At 46.5% G+C, this 16980-nt stretch overlaps 1 protein-coding gene across 3 annotated transcripts in view; it reads right to left on the bottom strand.

Moving 5' to 3' along the window:
• NSD3 (nuclear receptor binding SET domain protein 3) overlaps positions 1-16706 on the bottom strand; it is a 37531-nt gene extending 20825 nt beyond the window's left edge. For 2 of the 3 annotated variants that reach the window (XM_085080582.1, XM_085080584.1), the window contains exons 1-8: positions 16369-16706; positions 9952-10679; positions 6974-7042; positions 6359-6518; positions 5793-5947; positions 4475-4981; positions 3574-3700; positions 208-308 (exon numbers count right to left, since the gene is read on the bottom strand). In XM_085080582.1, coding sequence (XP_084936708.1) covers positions 208-308; positions 3574-3700; positions 4475-4981; positions 5793-5947; positions 6359-6518; positions 6974-7042; positions 9952-10635 — 1803 coding nt within the window. In that variant the 5' untranslated portion in view covers positions 10636-10679; positions 16369-16706. The remainder of the gene's footprint in view (positions 1-207; positions 309-3573; positions 3701-4474; positions 4982-5792; positions 5948-6358; positions 6519-6973; positions 7043-9951; positions 10680-16368) is intronic. The other variant, XM_085080583.1, reaches the window with a different exon arrangement.
• Between the last annotated feature and the right edge of the window lie 274 nt (positions 16707-16980).

Raw genomic sequence — 16980 nt, 5'->3', positions numbered from 1 at the left:
ACTGCGTTCCCACTTCCATAGCCTGACTGATACTGAGAAGATGCCAGTAGCAGAGTCACAGCAATGGCATTGACAGGGGGATTTCATGGAGGATAGTCCAAACCGAAACCCGATAGGGAAAAATGGAGAAAAATAAAAAGGCACCAATATAAGCCACAACATTTATGAATACGATATATTTTAACTCTCTACATGGAGGAAGCCAACCTGCTCCTTTTTGATCTTCTTCTTTGGCACAACTTCAGTGGATTTCTCAGACTCAGAGCGGGTTCGAATCGATCTTCTCTGTTGCTTCTTTTCTATAGAACCTGAAGAAGGAAAAAGGTTTCCATTATATGATTCCTTGTCTTTCTGAGGTACAGCAAGATGTGCAACACGAAACAGATAAAGGAATGAAACCAAGACTTTGTCCTCTTTTGAATGTTTTATTTTTAAATTCGGTTCCAAGCTATTGGCCAGCTGGTGCTGTGGCTGCAGACACACGTTCTGATTCCAGAGACAGATCAGCTTCAGAAAACAGACACCAGTAACAGAGTGGAACAAAAGGCTGGAATCCAGCTTAGGGCAAACAGATTTCCATAATCCATAATACACCTCTCAGGCACAGTCTTCACTTGGTTAATTTTGAACCAAACAGTCCATCTTTGGTGTTTTGCGAAGGTAGCCACAACCAACTCCTTGAACAAAAACAAACTAGAAATTTCAGATGCAAAGCACAGCTTCAGGATTTCCCCCAAAAAGCCAGTTCTGTGCCCCCCTCTGTGGGGTGACAGCCTCTGTCACACAACAGCTACAGCCAGCCCCCCACTGTACCACCTGCAGCCACACCAGACCTCAAAGCTCACCTGAAGATTTTGAGGTGAAGAAAAACTCAGCACAAACAGAAGCATCGACCACAATGTGTTATCATCATTAACGAACGTGAAAACCAAGTTTTTAAAGTTGCCATGCTTCTATTGCCATAGAGAACAAACTCAGATTAATGAAGGTTATTGTGACATTTCAACAGATGAAGAGGGAGCTACTGGGCTTTTGGCAACTAAGGCTGGCAAAATCAAAAGACCTTTCTGTGCTCCAGCACCTCCCAAACAGGCACATCAAGAACCATGGACACAACACTCAACACCACAGGCAGCTGTTGGAGCAAGCACATACTCAGAGCTGACAGAAAACTGACACCTCAGAATTTACAATTAGCTGCTGGGAAGCGTTGTTCTGGGTTTTCAGTCTGAGGGGTTTCACCAATAGGAGACACAACTGTGAAATATTTTGTTTTCTTCCAAGCAAAACTGCAAAGTCTCAGGAGCTGACTCTGCCAGACGGATGCACTGTTAGGAGCTATAAACCTGCCTGGTCTTGTCAGGAGATCAAGTATCTAGAGACATACACAGGCGTGAACCAGACTGAAAGACAGCCTTGCAAAAGGACTTCAGAGAAAAAAATGGTAATTCCTTTTGATCCATTGGATGAGAATTTTTCCCATGGCTGCATGGCTCAGGAGTGTCTCAGTAACTAAATTATCCAGCTGGAAAAGGTATCGTGTTACAAAAATTGGATTTCTGAGGGAAAAAAATTGTTTTTCTTCAAGGGAAAAATCTTTTACAGCATATTAATTAACAAATATTAGCAAATAATAATTAATAATTTAGAAATTAACTACTCTGGTCAACATCCATCATGTTTGTCCACATGCAACTTCTGGTTCCAACAGGCCCCATCCCTTGAGGGACTTCCACAGCTGCAGTGGGTCTCCACTTTAAAGCTGGGGAACATCTTTTGTCACTTTGCTGTGTGACCAAAATCCCCTGAAGCATCTTCAGGTAAATCTGAGCAGATATGACCAACAGTTAGTTTAACCAAGAATGGATTTTCTCCCTGTGCTGCCCCACCAAAGCCAAGGAAATAAGATCAAGCCCTGGATCAGAGAACTCCAGAACCAGAGTGTCTAATGCTGGCTGACAGCAACATTGATCACTGTAACAGGTACTTTCTCCTCTTCCCGCTCTCCAAGGATCCAGTCATCACCACAATGCTCCTATCCCATCTTCAGGCATATTTTCATCCAGAGTTTCAGGACAGATGTTGGACCAGCCCTCCGCCTTGCTGGAGATAAATCCTAGTTCAGTGTCTGCAAACCAGAGGCACCAGGGATTCTCAGGGCTGCTCTTGCAGTAGCAGATTTCAAGTAACAGAATTATCTTCCCAGCATTATTGAATTCTGTGTATCTAACTGCAGGTTATCAGTAAGGACTCCCAGAGTCAGACTGGGAAATACTTTACCGTAAGGGGATTCTGAAGTTCCGGTGACCTTACATTTGAAAAAAGGACTTGGCAGTTATGTTCCACAAGAGGGGACCAATAACTGGACTTTGGAAATGGCTTTGAGAGTGACTGTTTGGAGTGTGCACTGCAGGAAAGCTCAGGCACTTACGGGGTGTTAGCTGGTGGAGTGTTACGTATCCAAAAACCCTAAGAAAATGAAAAAAGAGAGGCTCAGAATTCTCACCCCCTAAGTCTGAGGAGCCATAGGGAAGCTGAAGCCTTTAGATCCCAGGTGAGGGAAGCAGAACAGCGACGGCCTCTCCTGCTGAAAGGCAATTCAAGTAGCTACAGCAACCACAGCTGGAAAGAACCACCACTGCCAACAATAGCAGGGGCAACCCAACTCACACCAGGAAATCTGGAGTACCTGGCCTGTGCTCTGCAGTCCCAAACACACTCCATAAACTGGAATATCAAATAACCCTGCCTAAAAACTACACATGGACAGAACTTCATGTGTGCTTGCAGATGACTCATGGATGCTGACCACTGACTCCAGTTCTCATTTATTTCATGTTTGGAAAGGGAGAAATAATCAAATAGATGGATAGTTAAAGCTGAAGTGACACCAGGCAACATTATGACATTCAAATAGCTCATTCCAGGTTTTCCCATTTCAGGCCCAAGTTCCATTATTTGCTTCAGTGGTTCTTCTCCCTCAGACCTGATACTTCAAAACATGCTGCTTTATGATGAGACCCCTGAGATGCCTGCAGAAGGCAAGAACTACCTCATTTGGTTGATGAAGTTAGTTGAAGCAGTTTTTTAAAAATCCCTGTTCTTTAACAGGTCATGCAAGAACTCAACAACAAAGCCTAGGGAGTTCCCATCCTGAATCAGACTTTCCCTACAGAAATGTGCCACTTTCTGGCTCTCTTCCTTTCATGACAGCTCTTGTATTTTACATTTGGGGCCAAAAGCCATAGCAATACCCTGCTAACACACATCCAACTGTGTCGTCTTCTAAACCACCTTGCCACCTGCTCTGTACAGGACATCATCCTTGGAGTATGTTGACTCAGGCTGTAAGTTGTAGATACAAAGCTCAGAGGCCAAACCACCAATCCCACCCCACAGCCGTGCTGTGTGTGTTGGCTCACCATGAGTTACATTAGCTGTGCTCATTACAATTATTATGTAAACAGAAAGATGTTAATAATAATTTTTAAGTAATGAGAAAACGCTGGCTTTGATATTTGAATTTCCATGCTGAGGGCTCACGTTCAGACCAGGACTCTGCAGCTCCCTTACCTGCTGCTCCAGAAGTTGTCTCAGGAGAGGATACGTTTTGCACCACTGCTTTTTCACTTCTCTGAGCTGATGAAGAATTAAGTTTCTCTTGTCCTTTGACGCTTATTTCTGTTTTGTTACCAACTCCCTTAAAAAGAAAAAAGGAAAAGATTGTTTTCTCCTGTTATAAAGGGTGATGCTATCAGGTAACAGATCTGCCCCCGAATCTCTGAACAGAAACAATCAATGCTCTCCAACCCAACACATGAACAGGATTAATCCACTACGGAGTTGCTTCCCTGCAGAACTTTCCACCCCTCTCGATCGCCCCTTACACACAAGGAAAAAACAAATCCAGTGACTTTTCTAAACATTACCTTCTCTATAGGGCTTAGGATGAAATAAACACTCTCCAGGTAGAGAGGCAGAAGAAGGAGGCAGAGAAATAGTCCTAAGCCTTTTCCTTACACTGACTGTGGGAAGCTGCTGTGCACCTGAAGGAAGCTCAGAGGCAGAACTCACTTTAAAAGTCTGTTACACAAAATGTAGTTATTACTTCTTAGTACATTATTAACAGTTTTGTCATCTGTTTCCCACAAAACCACTGATTTTATCAAGAATTTATGGATTATCTCAACTAGGAAACTGAAGTCAAAGAGCTTTAATATTTTTAAAGTGTTATGAACAAAAATACAGCCATCTGTAGGGAGCTGCTCTGCCACCAGCAAAACAGTTACTGCCAGAGCTGCACTGAAAGTGGGGTTCAGTGCTCTGAAGCATTCTATTGTCACATCTGTCTGTTACTCTCTCCAGTGAAAGGAACCTGAATGGTGAAAGCTTGGTAGACACAGTTCAAGTTCCCAGTAAGCCAAGCTCAGGATAATTCAGGAGCAAAAGAGGGGTCACTGCACCAAGCACGTACCTTGGTGGAATAAACAAACTGATCGATGAGTTTTCCATCCCCAGCAGCATTTTGAAGGGCAAAAACCTGTTCAATTTTAACAACTGGAGACATGTTACACTTTTGCAGATCCAAGTTGTGCATGGTTATTGAAGCTGGTAGGGACTTCCTAGCTGCAGCCGTTTTCCACGCGATTTTCACAGGTGGTGCCTCCTCCTCCTCCACACTGGACTGCCTCCGCTGGCCCTGCCTCCGTGCCTCAGCACTGGAAGGTGACGACCCTGCCACCACGCTGGCGTGTTCCGGCTGTGTGTTCGGCACTGGCTTCGGACGGCGGTTCTTCTTGGCCTCCGATTTGGAAGCAGCAGTCTTTTTGGCTTTGGCCAAAGCCTCCTCTGGCTCTTGGTCTATGTAAATGAAGGTATACTGTTCTATCCTCTCTTCTCGAGTCATTTTCAATGCCTTCTCGGCATGGGCAATGCCAATGTCCCACTGTGCTCGCTCCCTCTGCGGCCGGGGCTTGCGAATCTTAAGGGACAAAGACAAGCAGCTGATTACACTGAAGATTTTGCCGCTACAGCACTTAAAATACAATCCTGAGGGTCTCTACATCTCTCAGGCAGCAGATTGAAGCCTGCTCTCTATTTACAGAGTATTTTTGACACTGAATGTGGACACTGAATTCCCTGCTCAGGGTAAAAGCAGACACTCAAGCTGAACCACAAGACCATCACAATTAAGTGTCTGCCCTGAGTTACAACTTCACCAAAGCCAGCCATGGGCAGTATTCAATCTGTAATTCCATTAGGACACACAGAACTCATCCTAACTCAGCTACTTTTTAAATCCTCTTTATTTTTGTACAAACACTCTTTTCTTTCCACATCAGTATTTTGATCAGCCTAAATATTGACTGAAGTAGTTCATCTACACAGTAAGTAATTCCTGTAGCTAACACTTTCTTTCCAATACAACAATGGAAAAGAAACATCTCCACTACTATTCAGGGGCTGGGAAAATGTATTTTAAAAACTATGTTCCAAAGCACAAGTAAAGAGTGAATATACAGGCTTTGTTTCTACTTGATATGCTAATACAGATGTGAGATTATTTCCAATGCCCAGGATCATTCCATCATGAGGAGACAACAAAGCAGGTTCAGCTCACAGCCTTTTTACATGAAAGTCATGCAAGTATGGAAACGTTTTCATGATCTTAGTGATAAACACTCTTGCCAGTGAGATGCAGCCAGTCCTTCTCAGTGTAAAGCACTGCAGAGTTCCAGACCTGCCCCAGAGCATCTCCCTTACAGAGATGATCCTCCCAGAGCCCCCTGTACCTTCTGTTTCTCTGAGTGGTTGCTGGCTTGCTTGGCTGCCTCGGCCAGTAACTGCTCGTACTGTTTGTGCCCTTGGTACTCTCGAACGCGCTTCTCGTGCACCCAGGCCCGCTCCGGCTGGTTGCTGAAGAACTGGACGTGGTATTCCCGGGCACCTGAAAGGGAAGACACCAGTCAGCACTTGTATCAACACCGCTCTGCCTGTTCAGCCTACACTTGCCTCCAACCCAACACTCCATTCCTGCAGATAGAGGTACCTGGCTCAAGTGCAGAAATACAATGGGCCAGATGCAGAACAGTTTAAGATGGAAGCTCAGTACACCCTGCCGTCACTGAACACTCTCACACAGACTTGAGAAAAGCAGAAACACCTGTGCACAAGCCCATTGTGCATAGTCCCACCTGCAGAGGTCACATACCAGGTACCAGTTCTGTGCATGTCAGGGCTGTCCTATTCAGCACACACAGAGCAGGATTCACCGCAAAGGCAGTTCAGAATTAAGATATTTTTAATAAAGGAACAGCTACAGACACCTGATACTCTGGCAAAGAGCTTCCTCCCTTACCCCTTGTATTAATTTTGGTGTGCACGTCAAGCTGTGGATCACATGACACCATGCAAGGCCACCAGGGGTACGTCCCCACCTTGGACCAAACCAGATCCCCAACCTGGAACTTGACGTCATGAGTGTCTTGCGTTGGAAGGGACGGCAAGACCTGCTGGACCTGCAAAGGAAACATCAGATTAAAGCCACAGGAGAGGACTTAGAGCACTTGGAGATGCACACACCATCCGCAGGGACTTCTTGTTGTTCTCTCAGATATCCCTGAGGTTTGATAATCCAAGATGAGAAAAACATTTCTTAGAAACATGATGGAAAGGAGCTGCACACAGCTGGGATTTACATAACAACATCACTGACAAACCAAGACACAAAAGAGCAACTGCCACCACTCAGTCCAGAAACATTTTTGCTTCCTAAATTGATTAGGAGTATTGCTTTTAGGATAAAATAAAGCCATAAAAACAGTACAATGAGAGATGCATTGATGCAGTAATGATTAATTAGAGCTTAAAAGAAATGGCAACTGATTTATCAGACTAATTAAAGAATCAAAAGAAACAGTCCAAAAATAGTAATATTCTATACGTTCCAAAAGTGTTAGGTGCATGTACTAACCGGTGCTTCCTCCAGCATTGCATCTTCTCTTGGTCTCTCAGAGAGTGTGCTAAGCCTCTCATTTGGTCTCTAGGAAATGGGTAACAATGAAGAGAAAAAAGGAAAACAAACACAAACAAGGTAAGGGGACAGTAAAACAACAGAAAATAACAGTGAAACAGGCAGAAAAAAGTAATTCACAGAGAGAAAGGCAACCATGAACCTAGAAAACATGAGTATGACTATTTCTTGTACCCCATTAACATAGTAACATCACAATTAAAAGAATACCTGTTTTCCCTTACACTATTTACATTACAATCACACCTGAATACAACAATGCTCTCCTGTAATAGGTGACAGAAGAACATACATTCAGGAACAGCAAATCCAAATAACTTTCCACCTAAAATAGTATACAATTTCCAAAAACCAGAGAACTTCATGTGAGGATATCCATAGTAATGTGGTGATCCTCATTGTACACCAGTTATTTGCAAGAAATGCAGTACATAAATGATGTTAAATATACAACATGATCATTGTAAAATCGTTAAATTGCATGGAGTTGACAAATCTATTTGGAGGATCAAAAGTCCACAACACAGAGCAGAATCAGCCCTGACCAGAAGCTGACACTGATGTGGGGTAGCCATGCCAGTGGATGTGAGGGGACAGGGGCTGAGATAAAGGTGGGCTGGGAACTATCTCAGGAGACAGATGCCACACACTTGCTTTTCCTGCAGCAGAGAAGTCAGAAGTCAAAGGACTCAAAGAGCAGCAAAAGGAGGAGTCAGATGCAAGCAGTGAGAAACTAAGAATGCTGACAATGCCCATTACTCCAAAGCCACTCCAAGCACAGACCCCACACCAGTCCATGCTGTGTGCTCCAGAGAACCAGGGACACACGGAAAGGGACAGAGCAGCTCAGGTCAGGGGTGACACAGCCCAGTGTCTCATTTGGAGCTGTCTGTACACAACCACCATTTAAGACTGATTACACTGCTATTTGCTGGGCAGAAAACCTCCCTGTACAGCAGGAAGCACAGCACTGATTCCTGCTTTTCTTTCACTATAGGGAGTTTGGACTGACGAGTCCAGCTGAGTTCACAGACTGCAAAATTCCAGCTCCTCACAGAACATAACTACCGAGCAGAGAGGCTGATGCCTAAAACAAGGATTCAGAGCTTAACATTCAGTGTTTTCACAGTTCCACTTCAAATCAGCCTCTCTGGTATTCCCTCAGTCAGTGGGTTTCCACTGAGATTATAGTGTCAGAACAAGTAACAACTGGCAGATCACCTGACTTTCCACAGACTTGTTAAGTGTAAAACTATAAAACTACCAGTTGTGCCAGAAGTTTTTTGTTCCTATGAAGATGATCCCAAGTCACAAGTCTCACACCATTAACACTGAATATGACAAAAGTGTACATGATGAACACACATGAAGATGAAACTGTGCAGTGGAAAGCAAAACGATGGGAGGATGGACCTGAGACTGTCCTAGCAAGCTCATACCGAAAACCACCAGCACAAAACCCTGTTCCTGTCAGAGCAGGCTGTGTCTGAAACAGGGCTGGGTAACATGAAACATTTATTGCAACACCACCATTGGAAAGGGAAATGGAAGTAACACGGAGGACAATAGCAAGACCAAGATTTCTGGTGAATTCTGGATGACACACATGACTAGGAACCTGGAATTCAAGATGCAAGGTTTTAGCTCAGTCTGTCAAAGACAGAAGATTCCATTCTCGTGGTAAGCAGGTAACAGAGCTAGAAGGACAAGCACAGCTGAAGCTCCAGGAGTAGAACAGGAATCACTGGTAAGAGGGAGGGCAAACTGACACCCTGATGTAGAGGTCATGGAGTCTGGAGGAGAGGCCAGAAAGCAGGGACAGTGCAAGGGAGACACTGCTCAGGAAGTGCTATCAGGACACAGCAGCTCCTACAGCCACCTCACAGGGGCTCCAACAGCACCTCCATGGAGCATAGAACCCACTCTACTAGATCAGAGCTGATCCCTGCAGGACAGGATCTTCTCCCTGAAAGCAGCAAGCACCAGGGGTTTTCACAGACCTTACAAGAAATTCAGCTACATTCCATAACAACCCAGCCCAGCCTGCACTGGGCAATTTCTGCCTTGGCCAGATACAGCAACTTCCCCATTCCTGGCACTCACCAGCCTCTCTGCCACCCATTCCCTCAGACTGGGAGAGACAGAAACCAGCACCACAGAGGTGGCAGGAACAAGCACGAGAAAAGGAAACAGAAGTACTGGAGTGATTTATGAAAACGAAAGAAAAAGAATAAGAGAGCACCAATGTAATCTGGGTCATTGCTTCCTGGAATCTCAATTAACATCACCTGATGTGCATCCTCTGGATATGGACAATATGGTACACAACCTGACAGAAACAGGAACAGACAGCAATTTGGGAAGGTTTAGCAATACTAAACCTTCCCAAAATTTTCCCAGTCAGCCGGTACTTCTCATTCCCCTGCTGACTTAGAATACTCATTTTTACTGGTTCTACCTGTGCTACACAGCTCCTGGGTTTTGTAAATCACAATATTTTAAGTATCTTCCAAAGATCAATTAAACATTTTGGCGCTGAATACCCAAGTAACCTGACTTTCCACTCAACAATCTAGCACTATTTTGAGAGAAATTTTAGGAACGTGTGAGCTTTTGTCCAAAAATTTCATCTTCAACACAGGCCAGAGTGTAGCAAACTCTAAGTATGCTATAACACTAAATAATATTTAAAACACAATATATAACCTTTTCTAAAGTTTGTTTTTCATATGAGCCATTTAACCAACATTGTGCTGTCCCAAAGACAGCTCCTGGCAACCTCATCCTGAGGCTCTGACAAGTAACTCTAGCCTGGTGACTCAGTGTGCACACAGCCAGAACAAGGACAAACCCTGCTGGACACACTCTCCATCAACAATACCAGGTGTACAGATGGCTGAAATTACCACTCCACTTACATTTTGCTCCTCTGGTTCTAATTTTGGAATTTTGTGAGATTTGCGCTCTTCCGATCGGGAAGAGTCATGCTTGCTACTTTTTTTCCTTTTCTCTTTCCTCCCTTCATGTTTTGCCTTAGCATACTCCCTTGCTTGGACTTCATTCAACAGGTCCCCACACAGGGAGGACTCAAACAATTCCCTGCCGTTCTGGATAGTTTTGGTTATTTTGAGTTTGATCTCTGGTGAGCCAGTCTTCTTTGGAATCCCCGCTTGTGGAGCTGAAGGTGGTGGTGGAGGTGGTGGCTGGGGAGGGGAAGGTTTTTCCAGAACTTCATGCGGCCTCGCATTAGAGTTCTCCATTTGGTAATACTCTGGGGGACTGAAGTTCCTGACTGTTCCAAAGCCATTGGCCGATCCATTGGGATACTGAGCGTACGTCTGGTATTTGGCTTGTGGTTCGTACATGCTGATGGCCGGGGGGTACCCGTTGGTGAGGGGGGGCAGCTCCTCTGCCGTGGGCGTGGGGTACTGGAAGCCTTGCTGCAGCGCGGCCTCGTAGGGCGTCCGGCCCCCATCCTCAGCAATGTCACTGCTGCCATCAAAGGCCTCCTCTTGGCGGATGTTGGCGGAGTCAATGAGTTGAGGTGGTTGCTGAATTGTGTTTCCCATGATCCCTTGCATGAAAGAGAAAGAGAAATCCATTGTTCTGCTCCAGCATCCTTAGCTTTCCCTTTTTCTCATAGGGCCTAGAGGCAGGGGAAGGGAAATAAGAAGTCAGTGTAAATTAAAAACCAGTAATTAAGCAAATTAAACAGTTGAAGAAAAAAGGGATCTCGAGACCAACTTCTCCCTCTCTATTCAGCAGCAACTCTCACATGGATTTAGAGAGGACTGGTGTTACTGAGCCTATACAAAGGGCTATTGACATGTCTTTCATATGGCAAATTTCTTCTTTTCCAAGACATTTCAAAAAATTTCAGTAGCACCTGCAAGTGCTTAAGAATGATGAGCCCAAGTGTTACAAAGTCAGAACAGTGGTGCCAAAATCCCCAGCACTCTCCACAGCCTTCCTTAGTCATGCACTAGGAAGGGTTATTCCTGAAGCAGCTGGACAGCATTTCACCATGCAGCACATAAGAGATACCAAGTTCTCCTGACACAGTCACTGCAAACTGCACAAGCCAGGAACATCACAGAAAGACAAACAACAGAGAAACCTCTTCTTCTCCTCCTCCCTTCCTATCTTCATGCCAAAACTTGAGACATGAGCAGCCCTCAGGCAAGCAGTGCCCTGAGCCATGGGCTGCTCTGAACAAAATCACAATGAAAGCAAGTGTGTCATTCCACCTCAGCCACTGGGAAACCAGTGCATTGCAGCAGCCACAGATGGGGCTTCCCAGCCTCTTCCCTCTCCAGAAAAGCAGAGTACAGTTTGCATGCACTGGCTCTCAGCAGCTGTGTGAGGAGGGTTATTCTCCTGTCCCTCACATCTTATTTTAATATTAAGCACTGCATGATTCTGAGCTTCAGCAGCAACAGACCTCCATACTCTGAGGTTACTCACTGAATGAGATTCCAGCTGAGCACTGGCATACACACCTTCAACTTTCCAATGCATACTGAAACACCAAAACCAGCCTAAATCAAAGTCAGACTTCCAAAGTTCAATTGCTGGCTTGGAGAAGGCTTTGGCATTCATGTGTGCAGCTCAATGTTCAACAAGAAGCAACACACAGTGACCTGACCTGCAGGTAAGAAACACCAGTTTGCTTCCCACAAGGTTAGTTCAGCCCTTCCAAAGCAAACACGGCCCCATGGTATTTGTTCTGGCTGTGTGGGCACACAGGAGGGTTACTGTGCCCTTTTGATCTGGGTTTGAAATGACATTAATGCATCCCACAGACACTTCTAATGGGAACCTCCATCAAAACCTGCCCACAAGAAACTCCCAGCCTCCCAAAGCCATGCATCTCAATACCTTAGCTAAGAGTTTTCCTAACACTGAGACCTTCCCTGCTCCAAGACTGCAAAAAGTAACTGAAGTTCCAACAGGAACAAGAACATGATCAGATTTGTGCTGGATGTTTTGGGGTGATGTTTTTGGATGATCTTCACACTCAGATTAAATTGATGTTTGTACTTGTCTTCACCACCCTGTGAGATTGACTCAGGCACGTTTGTCACCATAATTAAGCAATTCAGGGCAATAATAGCACAAGGCTCTGCAGCAGAATTTTCTCATTGCGGGAACTTTTAAACCTCAGGGCTGTGAAACCATCCCTTCCTCCACAGCTCTGCACACCAGCCGGCAAACCAACACAACTGTCACTGCCAGGGGACACAGATCTGAGGAGCAGCACACAGGATTGCACAGCAAGGTCAAAAACCCCAAACCACCCCCATTCTGGGAAGAGGAAGTGGGACTGTTTGTACTATTTACCACCAAATTGTTACTTCGCATCTGCCAAACTGAAGAGCAAACAGCAGATTCTCACCCTAGGCTGGGCTTTATTTTTTACTGAAAACCAGGTTCTATCTTTTTTTCATCTGAAACTTATAAACAACTCTTGGGAAGCTGTGACAGCACTTCAGGAACATCCACAGCTGGAAGGACACAATCCCAGCTGCCCATGCAGCTCCCACAGGCACTGCAGAGGTGGCTGCCATTGTGCTTTGTTTTGTTACTTGACAGAAGTGTGGATTAATGAACTTTAAAGCACTGCATTTACACTAGATTTAGGAAGTACCAGTTAAAGAATATGGTTATGTTTTGTTTCTTTTTAATTCTTTCTGAAGCTTACCTGTGTCACTCAGCCTGGGTGCCAGCCTGTGCTGCACAGATGGGACACCCTGTCCCAAATTTGTGCCTCAGTAATTCTGTTCAGGCTGAGAACCAGGGTCAGGGCTCCATGGAACTGCTCTGCGCAGCCCCAAAGCATCGAGGCTGTTCTCTGTCCTCCCACAGCACTGACATCACTGCGAGTTCCTTTCTGGCCAATCTCTCGTTGTCATCACTGTTAACACACTCAGGCTTTCTCACCCTCCTAACTGCCCAAAATTCTGCATCACTGGATCAGTCCCCAGTGAAGTGGCATCTGGGCAGGATTACAGTGAGAGGACAGGCGCTGGAGTGACGCAAAATAACTGAACACAATGAGGAATCCTGAGCACACGGGAATCTCAACCACCAAACCCAAGCAAGGATCACTTTGTATACGTCTCTCCTAAGCACTAATGCAAAGAACACCCCACTGTTACCAACAAGAGCTGTCCCTGCTGCAGAGCAACACCATCCAAACCACAGGGCAACAGGATTTCCAGCTGATCTTGCAGAAAAGTATTACAGAATAAATTCTTCTCACTATGCCAGTGATTACTCTATTAACCCACCGTGTCAGCCTCCTGTGAGCTGTATGATTTGGCTTCCAAACATGACCAATTAACAGATCCCACACTGATACAACACTGGAGATTGACAGATAAAAAAACAGTTTCATCATTTCAAGGTTTATAGGAAATGGACACTTCACAGCGGCTGTAAATGACTTGAAATCAACAATGAAACAACTTGAAACCAACATCTTCAAAAGTGCAACTGAATTTCCTAATAAGACAGTTTCCTCTTTAAAGCTGGGTGTCCACCATTCTGTTCTTGTCCTTTCCCAGGGTGTACAGGGACACAGAGCAGTTAAAAAATACTGAGATTCTACACACCTTCAGTAAATATTTTCCTGTTGTCCATGGGAGAGTCACAATTCCAAGTACCAGAGGAAAAGGTAAATGAAAAAATATAAGCAGTACAGAATAAGGCAGGTCAGCCCAGTAGAGCTCTTTCTTAAGTGAACACTATTTCAGCTCCCATCCCAAGCTTCTCAGCTCAACTGAGCGTAACTCAAAATATCAGTTCCACTCCAACAATGAGTGCTTAGTTACGGGAAGGTTTTGCAGAGTTTATGGATCCTTCAAGTTCACATTTTCACCAACAATTACACTTATCTAAAGCCAGTTTTAGAATGAGTATTTTTCAACTTTGCTTTCAGAAAATAAGACTTAAAGTTCTCAAATCTTGCTTCCATGCTGCATTAGACTAAATAACAACTGACCTCAGATTATCAAACAATTCCAATCCCATGTTATCACAGCTTTTCTTCTTCCCAGCCAGGGAGTTCTGTAGGTTTGGCTGAGGTTGGCTGTGGCCACAGCAGGGAGAGACACAGCAGCTACTGATAAAAGCCCAGCATATACGTATTTTAAACAGAGGTTTCACAAAACCTTTTTCCACCCTTTTCTGTTGACAATCCCCACATGGGGTTAGCACAGTCAGAGGTAAGGTGTTTTATGGGTGGAAAATGTTTGCTGTGAGACAGGACCCGGCCTGCTGGCTCCCTAAGGGAGCTGGAAGCACTGCTGTGAGTCAGCCATGTGTGCTCAGAACGGTGTCACTGCCTCGTCACCCTGAGCCGGGCTTTCTATCAACAAGCTCAAAAGCAAAAGTTCCAGGACATCTTTATGCACAAATATTAACCCAGTTCCTGCCCACACAGACCTAAATCAGAGAGATTCAAACTTCTGCTCACATCCTACCAACCCCTCCTTACCCCACAGATGTTTACTGCCATTTTCTGTGCTGTTTCGTTCCAAAGCATCCAGCCTGCACTGCTGCTGGTCCCCTCAAGCACCAACCAGTGCAGCAACTGCTCTCAGTGTTTGTTCACTGCTGCAGGTGTTTGACAGATAGACAGACAGAGCTGCCTGGCTGGACAGGCCAGGCTGGGCGGGTGTTTGAAGTGATGCAACCACTCCTGACCTCTGAAAACCTTAAGCCTGCAGCTCACACACCCCCCTGCACCTCACTCCTCCCCAGAGCTGAGCATATCCACTGCTCCTAGTCATGTTAACCATCACCCAGAGAGACATCTTTGTCACCTGGAACATCATCCCAGTGGGTCAGAATTGTACGAACCGCAGACAGAAATAAAACAATTGTTCCTACTGATCCCTGCATTCAGTCTGTGCAATCTGCTTTGTCCCATTCTGCTTTGCATGTCCTTAACAAATCCCACAGGCAAAGCTCTGTTTACACACGTTAAGACAACGCCAAGTTTTCACCTGCACGCGAGTCTTCAGGGAGTCTTTAACAGGAAACCTGCAGCCTGTGGATTTCTCCTGACTCCAGCAGGACTGAGCTGTTCCTCCTGGCAGACACCAGCGGTGAATCAGAGGCCTCTTGACAAACTTTAAAGTATGAGGTGAGGCAGCTTCCCTGTGCACCTTTGTAAAGGTGTTTTGTGTTTGGTTTTTGAATGCCAGAAAAAACAGTCACGTCTCTAACTGAGTTTGATAAGGGCATTTGGAAGATGTTTCCCACGGTGCTGTGGAAAGAAACAACTTAGCCAGCAGAGAAAAGGGGTTTGTCTGAAAAAGGAGCTTAGATACTAATTTGGTTTGAGAGCCATGGTATTCAAACAGGAAAAGCAGAGCAAAATCTTTGAATCTTCAGAAAAAGTCAGGGGCTGATACTGACATGAAGCCAGAAGTCAGATCTCTGTCAATACCAAACACTGTAATGTCATGACAGACTGTCACATATCACAACTAGGGCAATAACTACATTGTGTCTCACATGAAGCACCTCGAAATCAGGCAAAGCCACAAAACTGAAAAATGCAAAGTATGTTTGTATTAAAACAAAACATACAGTCTTTGATCACCATCCTCCACTCTTACCCTGTACCTTCATATAGCACATGCTCAGGTTTTGGAACAAAATATTTTCAAGCAGTTCTTAAAAATAATTAATTTTTAAAAATGTAACTATCAAAGCATTTACTGCGCATCTCTGCAAAAGGTCACTGAAAGACCTACACAGTTATCAAAACACGCTACAATGTTTCTTTGAGCTGTAACAGCAGCCTTACTGGCTACTTAATATCTGTAGAACCATGTGATCATTTAGACTTTTAACAACAAATTGCACTGAAACGACCGAATGTATTGACAGCGAAATGAAAGCACAGCGAGACCACAACAAAATACAGCACAACGCAACAGCACCGCAAAAAAATAACAGTGCAACAACAAACCCTTCGCTAATCCGCAGCTCTTCCCGCGCGCAATAAAACCCTTTTCCTCGAGCTGGAGAGCCGCGGCACGGTGACACCGACGGCTCCGCTTGTGTGAAATCCCAAGTTTGTCGCCCGCAGCAGGTCGGGGCTCGGCCCCGGTGAGAGCCGCGGGACCGGAGCGGGGAGCGCGGGGCCGGCCGGGGGACAGCGCGGGGGTCCCGCGTCACGGCGCCGAGCCCGGCCGAGCCCGGGGTCTGCCCTGCCCGGGATCTGCCCGCAGCCCGGCCTGGCCCCGGTGCCGCCGCAGCTCCCGCAGCAACATGGCGGCCGCGGCCCCTCCACCCCGGGGCCGCCGCGGCCCCGCGCTCACCTTCAGTCAGTTCCATTCTCACGGCCCCGCCGCGTCCGCCCGGCCCCGCGCAGACAAAGGCGGCGGCGGGGGCGACGCGGGGCCTCCGCCTCCTCCTCCCGCAGCACCAGCAAGGCCGCGACGGAGCCCCGGCCTCGATTTCCGCGCCCCCGCCGCTGGCGCCGGGCTCCGCCCCGGGGAGGCCGCCCGCCCCCAGCGCCCGCCGCGGCCGAGGGAGGCGCTGGCGGGGCCTGGCGGGCCCGGCGGGTCGGCGGCCGAGGGAGGCGCTGGCGGCGGCGGCGCTGGAGCGGCTGTGCCGGTGCGGCCCCGCCGAGCGCCTCCGCCTCCGCCCGCCCCCCGCCGCCGCCGCACTGCGCAGCCGCGCGCGCACGCGCTGCCGTCACCCATTGGCCGCCCGGGCAGTGCCCGCCGCGAGGCACCACGGGAGGTGTAGTTCGGTCGGGGGTGGCAATGGAGAGACCCCCGAGTGGACCGGGGCGGAGAGAGGACTGGGCGGAATCTGCGTCCATTTCTGGGCTCCTCGGACAAGAGAGACAAAGGGCTACTGGAGAGGCCACAGAGATGATGGAGGATCTGGAGCATCTCTCTGATGAGGAGAGACTGCAGGATCTT

Source organism: Lichenostomus cassidix, chromosome 22, assembly GCF_008360975.1.
Source record: "Lichenostomus cassidix isolate B80296 chromosome 22, HeHo_3.0, whole genome shotgun sequence".
In the NCBI taxonomy this organism is placed as follows: domain Eukaryota; kingdom Metazoa; phylum Chordata; class Aves; order Passeriformes; family Meliphagidae; genus Lichenostomus; species Lichenostomus cassidix.
The sequence above is the reverse complement of the archived record's forward strand: the minus strand, read 5'-3'. Positions and strand labels throughout refer to the sequence as shown.